The sequence below is a fragment of the Eubalaena glacialis genome, chromosome X (assembly GCF_028564815.1).
Source record: "Eubalaena glacialis isolate mEubGla1 chromosome X, mEubGla1.1.hap2.+ XY, whole genome shotgun sequence".
NCBI lineage: Eukaryota > Metazoa > Chordata > Mammalia > Artiodactyla > Balaenidae > Eubalaena > Eubalaena glacialis.
The window spans coordinates 99,926,813-99,945,779 of record NC_083736.1 but is presented as its reverse complement, the minus strand read 5'-3'; the positions used below and the strand labels follow the sequence as shown (position 1 = coordinate 99,945,779).

The window sequence follows — 18,967 nt, the reverse complement described above, 5'->3', positions numbered from 1 at the left end:
ATAGTCAGATTTCTTGCAGAGCCTGTGATTAGCAACAAGGCTGGAGCTGATAAGACAGTGGCACGTAGGGTGCATCCTGGGCAGGCTCTTCGGCTGGAAGTTGGTTAGGTAATCGGTCCCTGCTATCAGTCCAGGCTGTAATTGTCTGGCCCTTCCTTTCCTTAGGTTTGCTTGGGAAGTCGGGCCTGCTCGGCCCCAAAGGTGAGCGGGGCAGCCCTGGAATACCAGGCCGCGCAGGACAGCTAGGCCCCCGGGGGTCTGGTGGTCTATTCGGCATCAAGGGCAAACCCGGGCTCCCAGGAACACCAGGCTTTCCAGGCACTGCAGGTAGGTCCTTCGGAGGAGGAGCCCCATCCTGACAGACTTAAGCTAAGCCCTCCCCTCCTCTCCCCCCAACTCCCAACCCGGCGCCCTGAGGGCCAGTAGCAGCAGTGTGACAGGGTCAGAGTTGACAAGGAGACTGACTTTCCTGACCTCTCAAGTTTCACATCTCAAGTCACCCTCGCGGTGCCAAGCTGAACCGATGGCTGCAGTGTAGCCTCCAAAATGTGGCCCCCAAATATGATCATTCCCCGCCCCTCCGCCATGGCCTCAGTCCCCCTTTTCAGGCTTCAGCCTCCCTCCTGCCTTCCTGCCCTCCTTGTGCAGGTGGGCCTCGCCCCTGCCCACCGCCCTCACTGGGGCCGGGCGAGGAGCTCAGGCAGAGAGGGTGACCGTGCTGGCAGCCTGCCTCTCGGGCCAGCAGGCCTCTGAGGACCCAGGGCCAAAGTGCCTTTCACTCCGCAGCGGGGCCTGACAGCCCCTGGTTCCAGCCTACTGTTTGCAGCTTGCCTTTTTCTCACACCCCCCTCCTCACCCTGCTGTCCGCCCCCCGACTCCCAGCCACGTGACTGAAGTTGAGTTTTTACGCAGCCATTAATATCTTTTTTATCCCCTTTGTCCTTCTGTGTTTCTGGGGTCTTCACATAGGCTGTCCAGGTGAGAAAACAGCACACAAGCTCACAGACTAACACTCCCACTAGCTTGGCCTCTTGGGGAATTATCTTACTATACACTATAACCTGGCTAGGCCAGGGGTCCCTGAACTCATGCTGTGGGGTTGGCCCCCATTGAATTTCCTTCCCTTGTTGTGGAATCCCCTTCACAGCCTCCCATTAGAATCCTGGGGCTCGCAGCTACTTGATGCTTTTCAATCCATAGAAGGCCAAGTCAGCCATTCATTTAGGTCCTTGGGGGCCCAAATACCTCTGTCGTCACTGATTTAATCCTTTGGTTTTTTAATTTCCTTGCTTTGTACCTGAACATTCCACTTTGGCAGCAGCTCAGGAGGTTAATCCCGTTGAGCAACTTAAAGCCTGGTGAAAGAAGTTTCAGAATACCTAGGATACCAGATGGGCCTTGGGGATTTCTACAGTACTTGGCACTAGGGGGTCTTTCAACCCTAATGCCAAGGAACTGGCTGACTTAACTGCTTGCATGAGGGATTAAAAGGGCAGCCCTGTATCCATGGCTCCCTGGGAGGCTGAAACAATGGCTTGGCTTTAACCTCTACTTCACCGATTGGCTCAGGAAACAACCATTGTGGAGTGATTCAAACTGGAAGTACCAGGAAACTAGAGTCCAGTTGCCACCCTGGCTTCCCAGAGCTCCATTCAGAGGCTAAAGTGTGAACCACATTCATAAAGGGGGAAGTTATCATCAGAAGGGGTTTGCTCACCCCCCCCTCCCCGCCCCCGCCAGCTACAGTGCCATGTTGAAAGAAGTCGCCATTGGCGGGGCGCCCTGGGCGGTAGGTGCTAATGCTTCAGCCAACTAAGAACTCTGCCTGTTAGCAGCCTGCCTAAGCCATTGTTAAAGGGCAGTTTACAAACGCCAACAAGCCAACCAACCAGAAGCCATGGGAATGGGCAGCGGCCCAGATCTGGACAGAGTCTCACTTGACAGCTGTCCTGTGTTCTCTCCTGTACTGATTCAGGACATCCTGGAAAGAAAGGTCCAAGAGGCGATATAGGTCCCCCTGCATCAGCTGGAAAGAGAGGCCTGCCTGGGCTGAAAGGCCTTCCGGGATCTCCAGGGCTAATTGGCTTCCTGGGGAACTCCGGCTTGCCAGGGGCCACTGGACTGCCAGGCCTGCCAGGTCCGAAGGGTAAGTGAAGGTATCAGGAAGGCACCAGTGGGGGCCAAAAAGGAGCTGCCATGCTGCCCAGCTTGCCCCCTCCCTCCTCTCTGCCTGGAAAAGAGGAATGGGGAGGGAGGTGGGCAGGGCTTTTTCGGCAAGATAGTTGGACAAGGCTGGTGCTAAAGGAGGAACCCCACCCAAGGTGAGTCGCCTTCCCTGCCTGCTGGGTGGATCACTGGGCTGAATAGCATGGGCAGGGAGCCCAAGACAGGAACAGCCACACCAAGGTTACTCATTTGCACAACTTCTACCATAGAGCCTGATAGCTCTCAATTCCTGTGACTGTCCTGCTAGACACCAGAGGTTGGGCAGAGGGGGAAAGTGACTGGTCCAAGGTCACACAACTGGTTAGCAACAGCACCAGGCTAGAGCTCATTTCCCTGCCTCCTGGCCATAGGCTTTTTTTTTTCCTCCTGTGCCAAACATGAGCTCTAACTTGGCAAATCATGAGAGGTGCCCACCTCTTCTTTCCTTTCTGGTGCTTAGTACAATGTCCCTGTTCAGGGAAGCAGCATAACATGTACTGACTAAGAGCTTGGGCTTTGGGGTTAGAGAAACTTGGGTTTGAATCCCTTCTCTGCAACTTCCTAGCTGTGTGACTTTGGGTGAGTTAATTAACGTCTCTGAGCTTCCACTTTCTTATATGTCAAACAGGGATAATAATAGAAGTTCTTGTTTCTCAACAGGTGAGAAGGGGTCTGTTGGACTGATAGGTTTTCCAGGGATTCCAGGTCTCCCTGGTATTCCTGGTGCAAGTGGATTAAAGGGAATTCCTGGGTCGGCGGGAAGAGTCGGACCATCTGGACAGGCTGGTAGCCCTGGTGTAAAAGGTGAGCTGGGGAATCGAATTCTGGAATTGCCACCCATGCTTCCCACGGTACATTTTGTTTATCAACTTTGTCGTTCCTGTGGCTTATACCAACCCTGTGTTAGATGATAAGATTTGAGGTTTCTGAATGAAGTCCTTTTAAACCAAAAGACCTAATCACTCTGAGTTACTACTGCGTGTTAGAGGCCTGGACACACATTCCCGATGCTCAACGGAGAAGGGTTTTGAGTAGGGTCTAAAGTTGCAGGTGGACCTTGAGCTTGTTGAAGGAGGGAGAGGGCGTGCACATTAATGCAAAGTTGGGGAAACAGGGGCGGGGAAGAAGGTGGAAGAGCCCAGAAAGGGGGCCTGGGGTGGTGCGGGAAGAGCTGATATGAGCGGTCAGCCCGTGCCTGACCTCGTGTCTAAGCTCCGGCTCACACGGGTCTCATGATCTCCATCCCTGCAGGAGACAGAGGCGACCCGGGGCCAGTCGGAGTACCCAGCCCCAGACTTCCAGTGCTGAACCTCCACTTCACAGGAGACAAAGGCTCTCAGGGCTCAGCTGGATCCATCGGATTTCCTGGGCCCAGAGGTGCTGGGGCAGGGAATGGGCAGGAGAAATGCCCGAGACAGTTTTTATGACCAAATTCAACTTCTTTCCTGAGAAAAGGCCCCAAAGGACAAGAACCCCCAGAGCAGCAGTATGGGTGGCAGCTGGGCATCCACGGAGGCTGCCTTCCCTGGGCCTGAGGGGGGCCTGGGCTGTGAGCCTGCCAATTTTCATTGCCACTGTGGAACTCCGTTTTTGAACCACGGGCGGCTGTATCCCTGGAAGGGCCTGGCAGACAGTGGGGATGGGCACTGCGTGGCTTTGCCAGTGGGGCACCTCCCTCTATCCCCACTCCTCCCCCTAAGCTAACCGTGCCCAAGCTTGCGCTTCGGCCGCCTGTGACCCAGGGCACCTGCACCCTGGGGAGCAGATTTTCTCTTGCCTAGAGTCCTTCCCCAAGACTTTTGCTTCTTTCCCAGGTGACAAAGGAGAGGCTGGCCGCCCCGGGCCACCAGGCTTGCCTGGAGCTCCTGGCTTCCCCAGCCTCATCAAGGGACTTAGTGGGAGACCAGGCACCCCTGGCTCCACAGGACTACGGGGCTTACCCGGCCTGAAGGGGTCCCCTGGAATCACAGGTTTCCCAGGAATACCAGGGGAAAGTGTAAGTCTGCCCACATCCTTATCTCCCCACCAGGGAACGGCCTCCGTAGCAGGGGGATGTGTTCCTATTGCCCACCTTTCTGATGCCAGCCCACTTCCCAGCCCCCTCGCCCAGCTCCCTCCCCCAGCTCACCCCAGACAAGGCCCCTCCTTGAGTCTGCCAGGTCTTCTCACCCTTTCCCAAACATCCCCCCTTCCTTCCTGGGCCTTTTATCTTCCCCCACGTGGCAGAGCTTCCGCCTAGAAATCGCTGACTACCTGCCTGTCCTTCAGGCCCCAGCCCAGGCACCCGCCCCTCCAGGCGTCCCTGAGCTCCCACCCCGCTGGCACCCTACATTCCTCACTGCTTACACTTATCCTAGTTGGTTCTGTGTGGGTCTGAGTTCCTCAACGAGACTGTTAGGACTTGAGAACAAGAACCGCCTTGCATGCTTTTTTGTCTGCATCCCGCCGCCAGCATCCCACGTTGAGTTTGGGACAGCAGAAGAATTCGGTACAGACTATTTGATGTTTTGATTTCAGAAAGGTCTTTGCCAGTTGTTGCCTCTTGTGGAGACAACAAAGAATCAAAACCATTTTCTCTGGGTTCTTAAAAGGTTGGGTGGTAGAGTAGGCTTAGCAATGAGAAGACGTAGGCTTGAATCTCAGCTCCATCACTCATTAGCTCTGTGATTTTGTGCTTATCGCTTAACTTGCCGGAGCCTCGCTTTTCTCATCTGTTAAAAATGGGAATCATTTTCAAACCTTCTTCAGACCATAGTGAGGGTTAAGTGAGCTGATGTGTATAAAGCAGTTACGTTGTATTTGGCACATGGTAGGCTCTGAATAAATAGTAGCAATAATAGTAGTAGTATTGAAGGGACTAATAAACTGGATCACAGGACACCTGTGTTCCCTGCAGACAAAGTCCCTGTCCTTTAAAAGCGTCAATCCAGCTTGTGGAGAGAAAACACCACACACACACACACACACACACACACACACACACACACACACACACACACCCCTGAAGCAATTGCAAAAGAAACAATTCTCAACCTGCTACTTACACACTAGAAAGGATGGAATCAAAGTGGGACAGCATTCTGGGAGGGGTCCCAGCATGAGCAGAGGCTCAGAATGGGTAGCTATGGCAATATGCAGAAAAGGCCAGGTGAATGCAGGGGGTGTCCTGGGTCGTGGTCCAGTGACCAGAGTGACCCAAGTTGGACTCCTACCCAAGGCACTAGGTAGCGTATGTCCTTACTGGGTACATCTCAAATGAATCAAAACCATACCAGACACCAGGGGAAGAATTGTACCAATGGCAGCTGACACGCCCATTTCCCAGACTCAGATAGTGTGTTGGACATTAGCCAGTGAAGGCAGTTTTTCTTGTGAAAATCATGGAAATATTAACCCAAATTCAGACTCCAGTACCTGTATGCATACAGCCCACTACCTGGTGGCAGAAAGACTCTGTTCCTTGAGGAACCCGCAGCAGAGAGCTAGCCCCACGTTGGTGAGGCCACGCTTGTTCTCGTGCATGATGGCTCCAGAGCTTTGGCATGGGCGGTGATAGCCAACTGTATGCAGAGCAAATCAAATGCCTGGCCTGACTGTTAGGTTTTGTATTTTCTAAGAGACTTGCTAGAACATCCACACCTTGATTTCCCAAGATACCAATTTTGATAGGCATTGGGAGGTTATGAATGACAAGACCAGGATTAATCTGTAGATCAAATCCCTCCCCTATAACCCGTAAATATGCATTTCCGCCCCCTTGCTCATCACTTTCCCCTCTGCAGGATGCCCCCCACCTGTCTGCCCCTGCCACAGACTACTCAATGGACATCTCTCCAGCAGTGGCTCAGGGAAGGGAGGGGTAAGAGAGGGTGGGAGGCCCTGAGCGCTGGGCAGAACTACTGACTCCCGTCTTGCTTTGAAGGGTTCACAGGGTCTCAATGGAGCTCCCGGGCTCCCAGGAGCATCTGGTCTCCCAGGTTTAAAAGGTAAGGAGCATTTTCCCCTTTAATGCATTTTTCCAGAGCAAGGTGGATTTCTAACAGGCCCAGGGCTCTCCTTGGGGGAGACATTGTGTTTCGAGGAAAAGGAATCAATTTACATTTCCCCTTGGCTGAACCCCCTTTGCAGTCTTTGTTCCTCAAAGATATGCGACAAACAGTGGTTTGACCCAGCTGCCTTCCAGACTCAGCAGCAGAGGAGAACCTCAGCTCTAGACAGTCTCCCCTTCTGGTGATGTTTTAGGGCCCCTCCTCTCATCTTCTCTGCCCATACGGAGCCTAGTGATGTGTTTCCCAATGGAGATATGCTGCATGTAGCAGCATTTCATGGCAATAGTCTGGTAGCATCCCAGCCCTTCATTGAGGCATAAAAGCATAACCTTTTACCTGGTGGGTAACTGTGTCAAGGAGACTCTCTGGCTATGATTTTTTTCCCTCAAAAATCTATGTGCTGCGAATTGAGCTGTAGCTTCTCCTGACCACTTGAACAATGTCTTGATATCCCCAGGAGACCAAGGCCAGACACTTGGAATTTCTGGTAGCCCAGGACCCAAGGGACAACCTGGGGAGCCTGGTTTCAAAGGTAAGGCTACTGTACTTTTGTCTCCCATGTCTCACAGACTCCTCAAAACTGAGGATCGGAAGGAATTTTGGAGGCCAACCCCAAGTTGTGCAACTTCTATACAGTGCAGAAAAATTCCTACCTGACATGTATCCACTCAGAGGCCATCAACAGTTTTCCCAAGCAAACCAGCCTACTTTTCCTTCAAGACTCACAGACTTACGGGATAAGTCTAAGACCTTTAAGATAATGGTGTCCACCCCCTTAGTTTTTAGTTAAACTAAATACTTCGTGAACATTTCCACCCATCACTCCTACTGCTGGGAACACTCAGAACAAGTTTACTTACTTTTCAATTGGGAAGCATCTTTCAAATATGAAGACAGCTGTCACAATCCCTTTCAGAGTATCTTTGTTGGATCCAGCTCCCATGGCAACTCAAAATGGCTTCACCTTCCTGCTCCCCCTCTCCCGTGGAGGAACACACTGCCTGAACCGTGGCCTGATCACTCAGCATTTTTCTTGACTTTGTAGGTGTGAAAGGAAAAGATGGACCAGTTGGTGATGTGGGTTTCCCAGGAAACAAAGGTGAAGATGGGAAAGTTGGTATTTCTGGAGATGTTGGCCTTCCTGCCTCCCCAGGTACCATGACACATGACAACTTTACTCTGAAAAAGTTCAGATCAACTTCAAATCACAACCCCTTCTGAACTTCTGCCTTGTTTTCACTTTTAGGACTCCCTGGGGTCGCAGGCATGAGAGGCAATCCAGGGCTTCCAGGTTCTTCAGGCCACCCAGGGGCAGCTGGGCCCCTGGGACCCCCTGGCCTAATAGGAACCAAAGGTATGAGAGTTGGGAGTGGGCAGTGGGATAAAGGGTCCTTTCCTCAAAAAAGGATGGCAACTACTTTTTCTTAGGAGAACCTAGCTGGGATTAAGCCGTATCCAGGGGAGTCATTGACTGGGTTTCATGAGGGATAACAGGAAAGGAGGAAGAAGAAGAAGAAAGGAGTGCAAACATGAATGGGAAGAGGAGAACATGGGATCCATGGAGAGCAGAGTTGGGAAGGAAGGTCGTTGCCTTGGCATATGTAGCCTTTTCCTGACTTAGAGATTGGGCAGCAAGTCTCTGGGAGCTGGCAACTCAAGGTCTTGGCATTGCCACTCTGATTTCTTCTTGAAGATACCTCATTATCTACCACCCTGCTCTTAAGCTATATTGGTCTCTAATAAGAGGCAGGAAGACTTAGGGTGGAGGGTGGAGACTAGGTGTGGTCCAGTCTCCCTTAGGGCATTAAATAATGCCTCAAGAGAGACCATGACCTTTGAAATGAGGACTTTGCAGTGCCCCTGGGGGCAGGACCTTTTGCTGACCCTTCATGATTCAGAGTTGCTGGAGCCATTTCTGATATTCTCTCCCCTCAGGTTTCCCTGGACTTCCTGGTTTACATGGACTGAATGGGCTGCCAGGAACCAAGGGAAACCATGGAACTCCAGGTAAGCAAGACCCTCAAAGGCAAAGAGGAGAGCACTCGCTCTTCCGGAAGCTTGACAGAGGCTGGCCTTGAGTTCTTGGCTGCGGTGTATCCCATATCCTTAGACTCCTAGGTCTCCTTGCCAGCCCCCAATTTGGGATGCCTTGATGTGGGGAGGAAGGAGGATGGGGTTCGTCCTTCTACCCGAACGAGCTCTCCTTCCTGTCATTTCAATCCTCAGCCTCCGGTGTCTGTCAAGCAGGCCCCCTGCAAGTGAGCTAGGCACAAAGGTCTCACCCCCACTGACTTCTGTCCCCGCATCTCTCTGCATCTCCTCCTAGGACCTAGTATAACCGGTGTGCCTGGGCCAGCTGGCCTGCCTGGTCCCAAAGGAGAAAAAGGTTCTCTAGGAATTGGCATCGGAGCTCCAGGAAAGCCAGGCGTGAGAGGACCAAAAGGTAGCCGAGGTAAGTGAGCCCAAGTCAGGCTTGGCTGGGCAGCCAGGGTTGGGTTTCCTCAGGGCCACGCGGCTCACAAGGATGAGCGGTGCGTATCTCCGCATCTCTGGGAATCTCAGAACCCAGTGGAACTGACTACTGACAAAAAGAGGGTAGGCTACACTTAGGGCTTTCCTGGGAAGGGGTGTCAGAGAGCAGTTCAGTGAGTACCCCCCCAGCCTCCAGGTTCCCTCCCATTCTCCCTTATTAACCTCAGGGCCTCCCTTTCTCACTTTGGCACAGCCTGAGTTTAATGGTCCTGAGGGACTGTGCTTGTCCACATAGCAAGAGGTTTACCAGAAGTTCCTTGGTGTCCAGTGCGGTTGGCTGTCCCAGGGCCCTGAGACGACAGTGTGGCTGCTGGAAGGAGCCCAAGTCTAAGAGGATAAATGTCTCCCTAGGACAGGCACACAGCAAGCACTTGATTAGGATTTATTAGGTTTACTAGAAATCCAGTTTCGTCTTAATCTCGGCCCCTGACTCATCACATAGTCTGAAGTCCCTTTCTGAGCCCCCATTTCCCCACTTCTCAAATAGTGTGAATGAATTCTGATTTGTTAACTCTCCTTAGAAATGTTCTGGAGATGCATATACCTCCCACTCAACGTAGAACAAGAAATGAATTTAGTGTAGCATCACAGCTAAGAGTATGGGCTCTGAAGTCAGACTGCTGGATTCAAATTCCAGCTCTTCCTCTCACTAGCTACATGACCTTGAACAAGGAAGTTACTTGCCCCTCCACCCCAAAGGAACGTGGGTTTCCTTTTCCATAAAAGGTGAATAAGAGAATCTACCCCATAGGTTTGGTGAGGAATCAATGAGGAGTGAGGTAATGTATATGGAATCACTTAGCACAGTGCATGGCACATAGTAGTTGGTCAAGAAACACTGGCCATTCTACCATCACATGTTACCTGGGGAAATCATGTTTTCAAAATGTTCTGTTCCTTATAGTTCTGGGGCCTGATGTCCCACCACATTATTTTATGTGTTTATGTGCATGTGTGTGTAGGTTTTCTAGGAACTATATTCATGCATTAATTCATTTCCAGTTGCATTTTATATTGGGGCATCTGCCATCTCTGTGTTTACTCTTTCCTTTGTCTGGACCAACCTGTACTTTTCTGAAAGCCAGCAGCTTCTTCAGAGTGAGGCCTCCAACAGGGTCTGAGCCTATAGGGAGGTTGTGTGGCTTCTTTGGCAGGAGATAGAGAAGAAGGGTCCTGGGTGGAAGCACAGGCATGATGCCTTTTCTGTTTTTAAACCTTGACTATGAATTCCTGGTCATTAAATTATTCATTGCCTTTGGCTATCTGAGGTAATAAAATCACAATTACAAATGCAGTAAACAGCACATGTCAAGGTGGATATATTTCAGGCACATAATGGCGACAGGGAAGAAAAGGAAGTTGCAGAGGAATACATTTGGTATGACTCCAACCAATGTTGTTTAGGGATACAAATATGCATGGTCAAACTGTGATGAAAAGGGAATGATGAACACAAACTTCAGGAGTGGTTTCCTCTGGGAGGGAGGGAAGGTGGTGGAATCTGTGAAGGGCATGCAAAGAAATTCAAAGGTATCGCTAGCTTCTTTTCCTTAAATTGGGTGGTTGGAACACAGATGTTCATTGTATCTGGATGATTTTTTTACATACGATTTATAAATATTCTTCTGTTCTTCTCAATATCTGATTAAAACAATTTGTTTTAAAAGAATATAGGAAATTCCAACAGGAACAGAATCTCTGATTTGATTATAGAAATCAGTGTACAATGAAGATGTACCCCCAAGAAAATTTCCTAGGACCAATCCCCATCCCTACAATACCTTCACCTAAATAACATTAAATTAGGCCAAACATTTTCGTATTTGCACTAAATATTGAGAGGCTGCATTAGTATATTGGAGGTTTTTTTTTTTAGGTCTCTGACAATGGAATGAGTTGGGAAAACATGCCATCTTGCATTTTCATGTGATCATTTACAGTGTCTCATTCCTTCTATCCACCACCAGTCCCTCCCATAAGGAAACTTGCACAAGCCTCTTAGATAGCCTCATCCACCAGAGGGCAGACAGCAGAAGCAAGAAGAACTACAATCCTGCAGCCTGTGGAACAAAAACCACATTCACAGAAAGATAGACAAGATGAAAAGGCAGAGGGCTATGTACCAGATTAATGAACAAGATCAAACCCCAGAAAAACAACTAAACGAAGTAGAGATAGGCAACCTTCCAGAAAAAGAATTCAGAATAATGATACTGAAGATGATCCAGGACCTCGGAAAAAGAATGGAGGCAAAGATCGAGAAGATGCAAGAAATGTTTAACAAAGACCTAGAAGAATTAAAGAACAAACAAACAGAGATGAACAATACAATAACTGAAATGAAAACTACACTAGAAGGAATCAATAGCAGAATAACTGAGGCAGAAGAACGGATAAGTGACCTGGAAGACAGAATGGTGGAATTCACTGCTGTGGAACAGAATAAAGAAAAAAGAATGAAAAGAAATGAAGAGAGCCTAAGAGACCTCTGGGGCAACATTAAATGCAACAACATTTGCATTATAGGGGTCCCAGAAGGAGAAGAGAGAGAGAAAGGACCAGAGAAAATATTTGAAGAGATTAAAATCAAAAACTTCCCTAACATGGGAAAGGAAATAGCCACCCAAGTCCAGGAAGCGCAGAGAGTCCCATACAGGATAAACCCAAGGAGAAACACACCAAGACACATAGTAATCAAACTGGCAGAAATTGAAGACAAAGAAAAATTATTGAAAGCAGCAAGGGAAAATGACAAATAACATACAAGGGAACTCCCATAAGGTTAACAGCTGATTTCTCAGCAGAAACTCTACAAGCCAGAAGGGAGTGGCATGATATACTTTAATGAAAGGGAAGAACCTACAACCAACATTACTCTACCCAGCAAGGATCTCATTCAGATTTGATGGAGAGATCAAAAGCTTTACAGACAAGCCAAAGCTAAGAGAATTCAGCACCACAAAACCAGCTCTACAACAAATGCTAAAGGAATTTCTCTAAGTGGGAAACACGAGAGAAGAAAAGGACCTACAAAAACAAACCCAAAACAATTAAGAAAATGGTCATAGGAACGTACATATTGATAATTACCTTAAACGTGAATGGATTCAAAGCTCCAACCAAAAGACACAGGCTTGCTGAATGGATACACAAACAAGACCCATATATATGCTGTCTACAAGAGACCCACTTCAGACCTAGGGACACATACAGACTGAAAGTGAGGGGATGGAAAAAGATATTCCATGCAAATGGAAATCAAAAGAAAGCTGGAGTAGCAATACTCATATCAGATAAAATAGACTTTAAAATAAAGAATGTTACAAGAGACAAGGAAGGACACTACATCATAATGATCAAGGGATCAATCCAAGAAGAAGATATAACAATTATAAATATATATGCACCCAACATAGGAGCACCTCAGTACATAAGGCAACTGCTAACAGCTATAAAAGAGGAAATCGACAGTAACACAATAATAGTGGGGGACTTTAACACCTCATTTACACCAGTGGACAGATCATCCAAAATGAAAATAAATAAGGAAACAGAAGCTTTAAATGACACAATAGACAAGATAGATTTAATTGATATTTATAGGACATTCCATCCAAAAACAGCAGATTACACTTTCTTCTCAAGTGCGCACGGAACCTTCTCCAGGATAGATCACATCTTGGGTCACAAATCAAGCCTCAGTAAATTTAAGAAAATTGAAATCATATCAAGCATCTTTTCTGACCACAACGCTATGAGATGAGAAATGAGTTACAGGGAAAAAAACGTAAAAAACACAAACACATGGAGGCTAAACAATACGTTACTAAATAACCAAGAGATCACTGAAGAAATCAAAGAGGAAATCAAAAAATACCTAGAGACAAATGACAGTGAAAACACGACAATCCAAAACCTATGGGATGCAGCAAAAGCAGTTCTAAGAGGGAAGTTTATAGGTATACAAGCCTACCTCAGGAAACAAGAAACATCTCAAATAAACAATCTAACCTTACACCTAAAGGAACTAGAGAAAGAAGAACAAACAAAACCCAAAGTTAGCAGAAGGAAAGAAATCATAAAGATCAGAGCAGAAATAAATGAAACAGAAACAAAGAAAACAATAGCAAAGATCAATAAAACTAAAAGCTGGTTCTTTGAGAAGATAAACAAAATTGATAAAACATTAGCCAGACTCATCAAGAAAAAGAGGGAGAGGACTCAAATAAATAAAATTAGAAATGAACAAGGAGAAGTTACCACAGACACCACAGAAATACAAAGCATCCTGAGAGACTACTACCAGCAACCCTAGCCAATAAAATGGACAACCTGGAAGAAATGGACAAATTCTTAGAAAGGTATAACCTTCCAAGACTGAACCAGGAAGAAATAGAAAATATGAACAGACCAATCACAAGTAATGAAATTGAAACTGTGATTAAAAATCTTCCAACAAACAAAAGTCCAGGACCAGATGGCTTCACAGGTGAATTCTATCAAACATTTAGAGAAGAGCTAACACCCATCCTTCTCAAACTCTTCCAAAAAATTGCAGAGGAAGGAACACTCCCAAACTCATTCTATGAGGCCACCATCACCCTGATACCAAAACCAGACAAAGATACTACAAAAAAAGAAAATTACAGACCAATATCACTGATGAATATAGATGCAAAAATCCTCAACAAAATACTGCAAACAGAATCCAACAACACATTAAAAGGATCATACACCACGATCAAGTAGGATTTATCCCAGGGATGCAAGGATTTTTCAATATACGCAAATCAATCAATGTGATACACCATATTAACAAATTGAAGGAGAAAAACCATATGATCATCTCAATAGATGCAGAAAAAGCTTTTGACAAAATTCAACACCCATTTATGATAAAAACTCTCCAGAAAGTGGGCATAGAGGGAATCTACCTCAACATAATAAAGGCCATATACGACAGACCCACAGCAAACATCATTCTCAATGGTGAAAAACTGAAGGCATTTCCTCTAAGATCAGGAACAAGACAAGGATGTCCACTCTCACCACTATTATTCAACATAGTTTTGGAAGTCCTAGCCACGGCAATCAGAGAAGAAAAAGGAATACAAATTGGAAAAGAAGAAGTAAAACTGTCACTGTTTGCAGATGACATGATACTATACATAGAGAATCCTAAAGATGCCACCAGGAAACTATTAGAGCTAATCAATGAATTTGGTAAAGTTGCAGGATACAAAATTAATGCACGGAAATCTCTTGCGTTCCTATACACTAATGATGAAAAATCTGAAAGAGAAATTAAGGAAACACTCCCATTTACCATTGCAACAAAAAGAATAAAATACCTAGGAATAAACCTACCTAGGGAGACAAAAGACCTGTATGCAGAGAACTGTAAGACACTGATGAAAGAAATTAAAGATGATACCAACAGATGGAGAGATATACCATGTTCTTGGATTGGAGGAATCATTTTGTGAAAATGACTATACTACCCAAAGCAATCTACAGATTCAATGCAATCCCTATCAAATTACCAATGGCATTTTTTACAGAACTAGAACAAAAAATCTTAAAATTTGTATGGAGACACAAAAGACCCCGAATAGCCAAAGCATTCTTGAGGGAAAAAAACGGAGCTGAAGGAATCAGACTCCCTGACTTCAGTCTATACTACAAAGCTACAGTAATCAAGACAATATGGTACTGGCACAAAAACAGAAACATAGATCAATGGAACAATATAGAAAGCCCAGAGATAAACCCACGCACCTATGGTCAACTAATCTATGACAAAGGAGGCAAGGATATACAATGGAGAAAAGACAGCCTCTTCAATAAGTGGTGCTGGGAAAACTGGTCAGCTACATGTAAAAGAATGAAATTAGAACACTCCCTAACACCATACACAAAAATAAACTCAAAATGGATTAGGGACCTAAATGTAAGACTGGACACTATAAAACTCTTAGAGGAAAACATAGGAAGAACACTCTTTGACATAAATCACAGCAAGATCTTTTTTGATCCACCTCCTAGAGTAATGGAAATAATAACAAAAATAAACAAATGGGACCTAATGAAACTTCAAAGCTTTTGCACAGCAAAGGAAACCATAAACAAGATGAAAAGACAACCCTCAGAATGGGAGAAAATATTTGCAAACGCATGAACAGACAAAGGATTAATCTCCAAAATATATAAACAGCTCATGCAGCTCAATATTAAAAAAACAAACAACCCAATCCAAAAATGGGCAGATGACCTAAATAGACATTTCTCCAAAGAAGACATACAGATGGCCAAGAAGCACATGAAAGGCTGCTCAACATCAATAATTATTAGAGAAATGCAAATCAAAACTACAATGAGGTATCATCTCACACCAGTTAGAATGGGCATCATCAGAAAATCTACCATCAACAAATGCTGGAGAGGGTGTGGAGAAAAGGGAACCCTCTTGCACTGTTGGTGGGAATGTAAATTGATACAGCCACTATGGAGAACAGTATGGAGGTTCCTTAAAAAACTAAAAATAGAATTACCATATGATCCAGCAATCCCACTACTGGGCATATACCCAGAGAAAACCATAATTCAAAAAGACACATGCACCCCAATGTTCATTGCAGCACTGTTTACATTAGCCAGGTCATGGAAGCAACCTAAATGCCCATCGACAGACGAATGGATAAAGAAGATGTGGTACATATATACAATGGAATATTACTCAGCCATAAAAAGGAACGAAATTGAGTCATTTGTAGAGACGTGGATGGATCTAGAGACTGTCATACAGAGTGAAGTAAGTCAGAAAGAGAAAAACAAATATCGTATATTAACGCATATATGTGGAACCTAGAAAAATGGTACAGATGAACCAGTTTGCAGAGCAGAAATAGAGACACAGATGTAGAGAACAAACGTATGGACACCAAGGGGGGAAAGCGGCGGGGAGTGGGGGTGGTGGTGTGATGAATTGGGCGATTGGGATTGACATGTATACACTGATGTGTATTAAATGGATGACTAATAAGAATCTGCTGTATAAAAAAATAAATAAAATTAAATTAAAAAATTAAAAAAATAATGTCTCAATCTTAAATACTTGAGCTTTTTTTTTTTTTTTTACTACTTGAGGTCAGTAGTACCTTTATTTCAGGTTTAATGATATATTGGTGTAATTATAAAATCAAGAAACAGGTGAAAAGAGAAGGAGGCTCCAAATATTGCCATGGAAACAGAGATTTTTACAATCCGTGCGCTGTCCACACTTACTCTACTATATGTGGTGTCTTGTTTATTGGTTTTGCATAACTTCAGCACATATATATGTATAGATATATGAAGTTATATTTTCAGGACAAAAATACAATGTGTCTCTCTTCCGATTTTTACCTTTGTGAAAAAGAAAAATACTTCAAAGATTCATCAAGACATAACTGACAATGCTAAAAGTAGCACCAAGTGGTTTTGCAACTAGTTTTGCTCTTTGTTTTTCCTTTGTTTCTTTTCCAGACTTCTAATAAGTGGAAACTTTTCTTTAAATTTATTTTTTCCTCCTTTATATTTCCTCAGTATTCAATTAATCAATGAGCTGTTAAAGACACCCAAATTAACCAATCTGCCATCTTTCTTTACAAATTATCGTGGATTTACTATTTCTTAGCAAAATATGAGAAATTCAACATGAATATTTTCAGCTTTTCTTGTCAGAAAAATAAAATTCAACATCCTATTTTGGGATTTTCTTGTCGCAAACAAGAATCTCAACCACCAAAACAGTTTGTCAACCAATTCGAACCTATTCCTCTTCATTTGACTATCTTTTAGAATATACCAAAGTAATAAATACATTTCTTCCATGTTACAAGAATAAAATAGATTTCTACATTTGTATACATGGCTTTGATGTGTTTTCCCAGCAAGATTACCATCTATGTTTTCAATGTATGCATATTGTATAAATCTACTGTAATCGGTTGAAATTTTTGGTTTTGAACATATTATAATAGAACTCATTCCACAAACAGAAAACAAACATGTAAAGCAGTATTAAACTTTGAGCAAACGAGTATTATGTATGTACTCTAGTAAATGGCTATTCTCTTCGGCCAAACAGGAAGAAGGGATTCAGGCAATTCAGCAAGCATTCAGCTAATATCATGAATTACCTATAAAACTGTTTTCCAGCTTGCCTGGAAGACCCAGTAGTTAGCTGTAGGAGACACCGGGGGTCATAGCACCCTTGCCACCTCCATTCTGCTCGACCGGGCAAGTGGGTGTCTGTTCTGACTGGCTGGGGCCTGTGCCCCACCTTGATCTGTGACCTCCTCGGAGTAGCAGCAGACAGGACTGGCTAACTTGATGAAATGTTGTGCAACAGGGACAGTAGGTTTAAAATCACTGTAGGAAACTTCGATTCCAGGTGCTGCAGTCATACCTTCTTTTCTTCCTGATTTAGGGGAAATCTGTCTAAAGTATTTCCATTACCAGCGAGGTTGGGGAGCTAGAACTTTCCGAAGCTCTATCCGTCCCAATTCAATGCAGCGCCTGCTGCGAGCGAGGAGTCTCTGAGCCGCTGTCAGCTGCGCTGGGCCGATGGCTGCCAACGGAGGAGAAAGGGAGAAGAGCCCTCTGCTGGCCTCGGCTGGTCTGGCTCCTACCTTAAGGGCTTCCATTTTCTTGTGTGAACTTCCATTTTCTCTGAGAGAGCCTGGCCCTCTCTTAAGCACACAAAGCCCCTGCAGCCCCTTTTATTTATTCTTTGCAGGTTTCCCAGGTCTCCAGGGCCCCGCTGGTCTCCCTGGTGCCCCAGGCCTCTCCTTGCCCTCAGTCATAGCAGGACAGCCTGGCGACCCCGGGCGACCAGGCCTAGATGGAGAACGAGGTAAAGCCAGGAAGCCCGAAGAGGGCTGGCCATCACCTTTTGTCTGGAGTTTGGGGAGGGCCTGTCTACAGTCCAGCCCCATCCCCACTGCTGGATGTGCATGGGCCTGTGAGGCCTCACCTCCCTCCTCCCGCAGGGACACAGGGGGTTGGAATGGGCTGCATTTTGCTAAAAGGGTTTGGGAAGGTCTGGGCACTGGGGCCCCACAGAAGGCAAGGGAACATTATCTGCCCCGGGAATAGCCTTTGGCTTCCTATCAGTCCCGAGGCTTTCAGCAATGCCCACTTCCTCTTCCCTCTGCCCTCATCCCTCTTCCAATCTTATCTCTAGGCCGCCCAGGCCCCCCGGGGCCCCCAGGCCCCCCTGGGCCATCCTCGGATCAAGGCGACCCAGGAGACCCTGGCTTCCCTGGAATTCCTGGCCCTCAAGGGCCCAAGGGAGACCAAGGAATTCCAGGTTTCTCTGGCCTCCCTGGAGAGCTAGGACTGAAAGGTATGACTGCGTGGCTGGCTACTGGGTCCTTTCCCACTCCACTGTCAGAGATGGCCCCTTCCTGCAGCCCTGTGAAGAGAGACCAGCTGATGATGCTTTTCCTGCCCTCACCTCTGCTTAGTCTCAACCCCACCACCACCAGCACCACCATGCCAGGCTCTGACTTGCTTTCCTTTGGACTTTGCCAGGCATGAGAGGTGAGCCTGGCTTCATGGGGACTCCAGGCAAAGTTGGGCCACCTGGAGACCCAGGACTTCCCGGGATGAAGGGGAAGGCAGGGCCAAGAGGTGAGTTGAGAGCATGTGCCGGGCTGATCCTGAGCTCAAGGGAGGGGTTGGGGGGGTATCATTCCTTCAGGAGTCACTGCTAAGCACGCCAAGAAAGCCTGGATGGCTGAAGCAGCTGGATAAAGCTCCTCCAGGGAGGGAGTTTCTCCACCTTGGTGATACCTCTGCCTCCATTAGCTCCCAGGACTCAAGGTCATTGCCGCTTTGCCGCCATGGATCTTGCCACTGACCTCCCCTCTCTGCATTGTTTCTGCATATGCGGTCACTGCGTTTGCACTCAGATCACCACTCACCCATTTGCTGAATCCAGAAATGAAGAACCATCCTTTCTGTCCTTTATCAACACTCCCCTCACACACACATCCAATCCATTAGCAAGCCCTGAGGGCTGTGTCTCCTATAAATGTGCCTTGCATCTGCCCCCCTCTCATCACCTCCACCTCTACCACTGAGGTCCCAGCCACCAACGTTTCTCACGTGGATCACTGCGGTGACTGCTAACTGGT

General features: G+C 46.5%; 1 protein-coding gene across 3 annotated transcripts in view; it reads left to right on the top strand.

Annotated features, from left to right (window-relative positions):
• COL4A6 (collagen type IV alpha 6 chain) overlaps positions 1-18,967 on the top strand; it is a 292,060-nt gene that overhangs the window by 267,322 nt on the left and 5,771 nt on the right. For all 3 annotated transcript variants that reach the window (XM_061179436.1, XM_061179435.1, XM_061179437.1), the window contains 14 exons: positions 166-327; positions 1,976-2,146; positions 2,866-3,009; positions 3,457-3,582; positions 4,020-4,201; positions 6,128-6,191; positions 6,712-6,786; positions 7,300-7,407; positions 7,501-7,608; positions 8,190-8,261; positions 8,581-8,706; positions 17,566-17,682; positions 18,013-18,174; positions 18,363-18,461. In XM_061179436.1, coding sequence (XP_061035419.1) covers positions 166-327; positions 1,976-2,146; positions 2,866-3,009; positions 3,457-3,582; positions 4,020-4,201; positions 6,128-6,191; positions 6,712-6,786; positions 7,300-7,407; positions 7,501-7,608; positions 8,190-8,261; positions 8,581-8,706; positions 17,566-17,682; positions 18,013-18,174; positions 18,363-18,461 — 1,716 coding nt within the window. The remainder of the gene's footprint in view (positions 1-165; positions 328-1,975; positions 2,147-2,865; positions 3,010-3,456; positions 3,583-4,019; positions 4,202-6,127; positions 6,192-6,711; positions 6,787-7,299; positions 7,408-7,500; positions 7,609-8,189; positions 8,262-8,580; positions 8,707-17,565; positions 17,683-18,012; positions 18,175-18,362; positions 18,462-18,967) is intronic.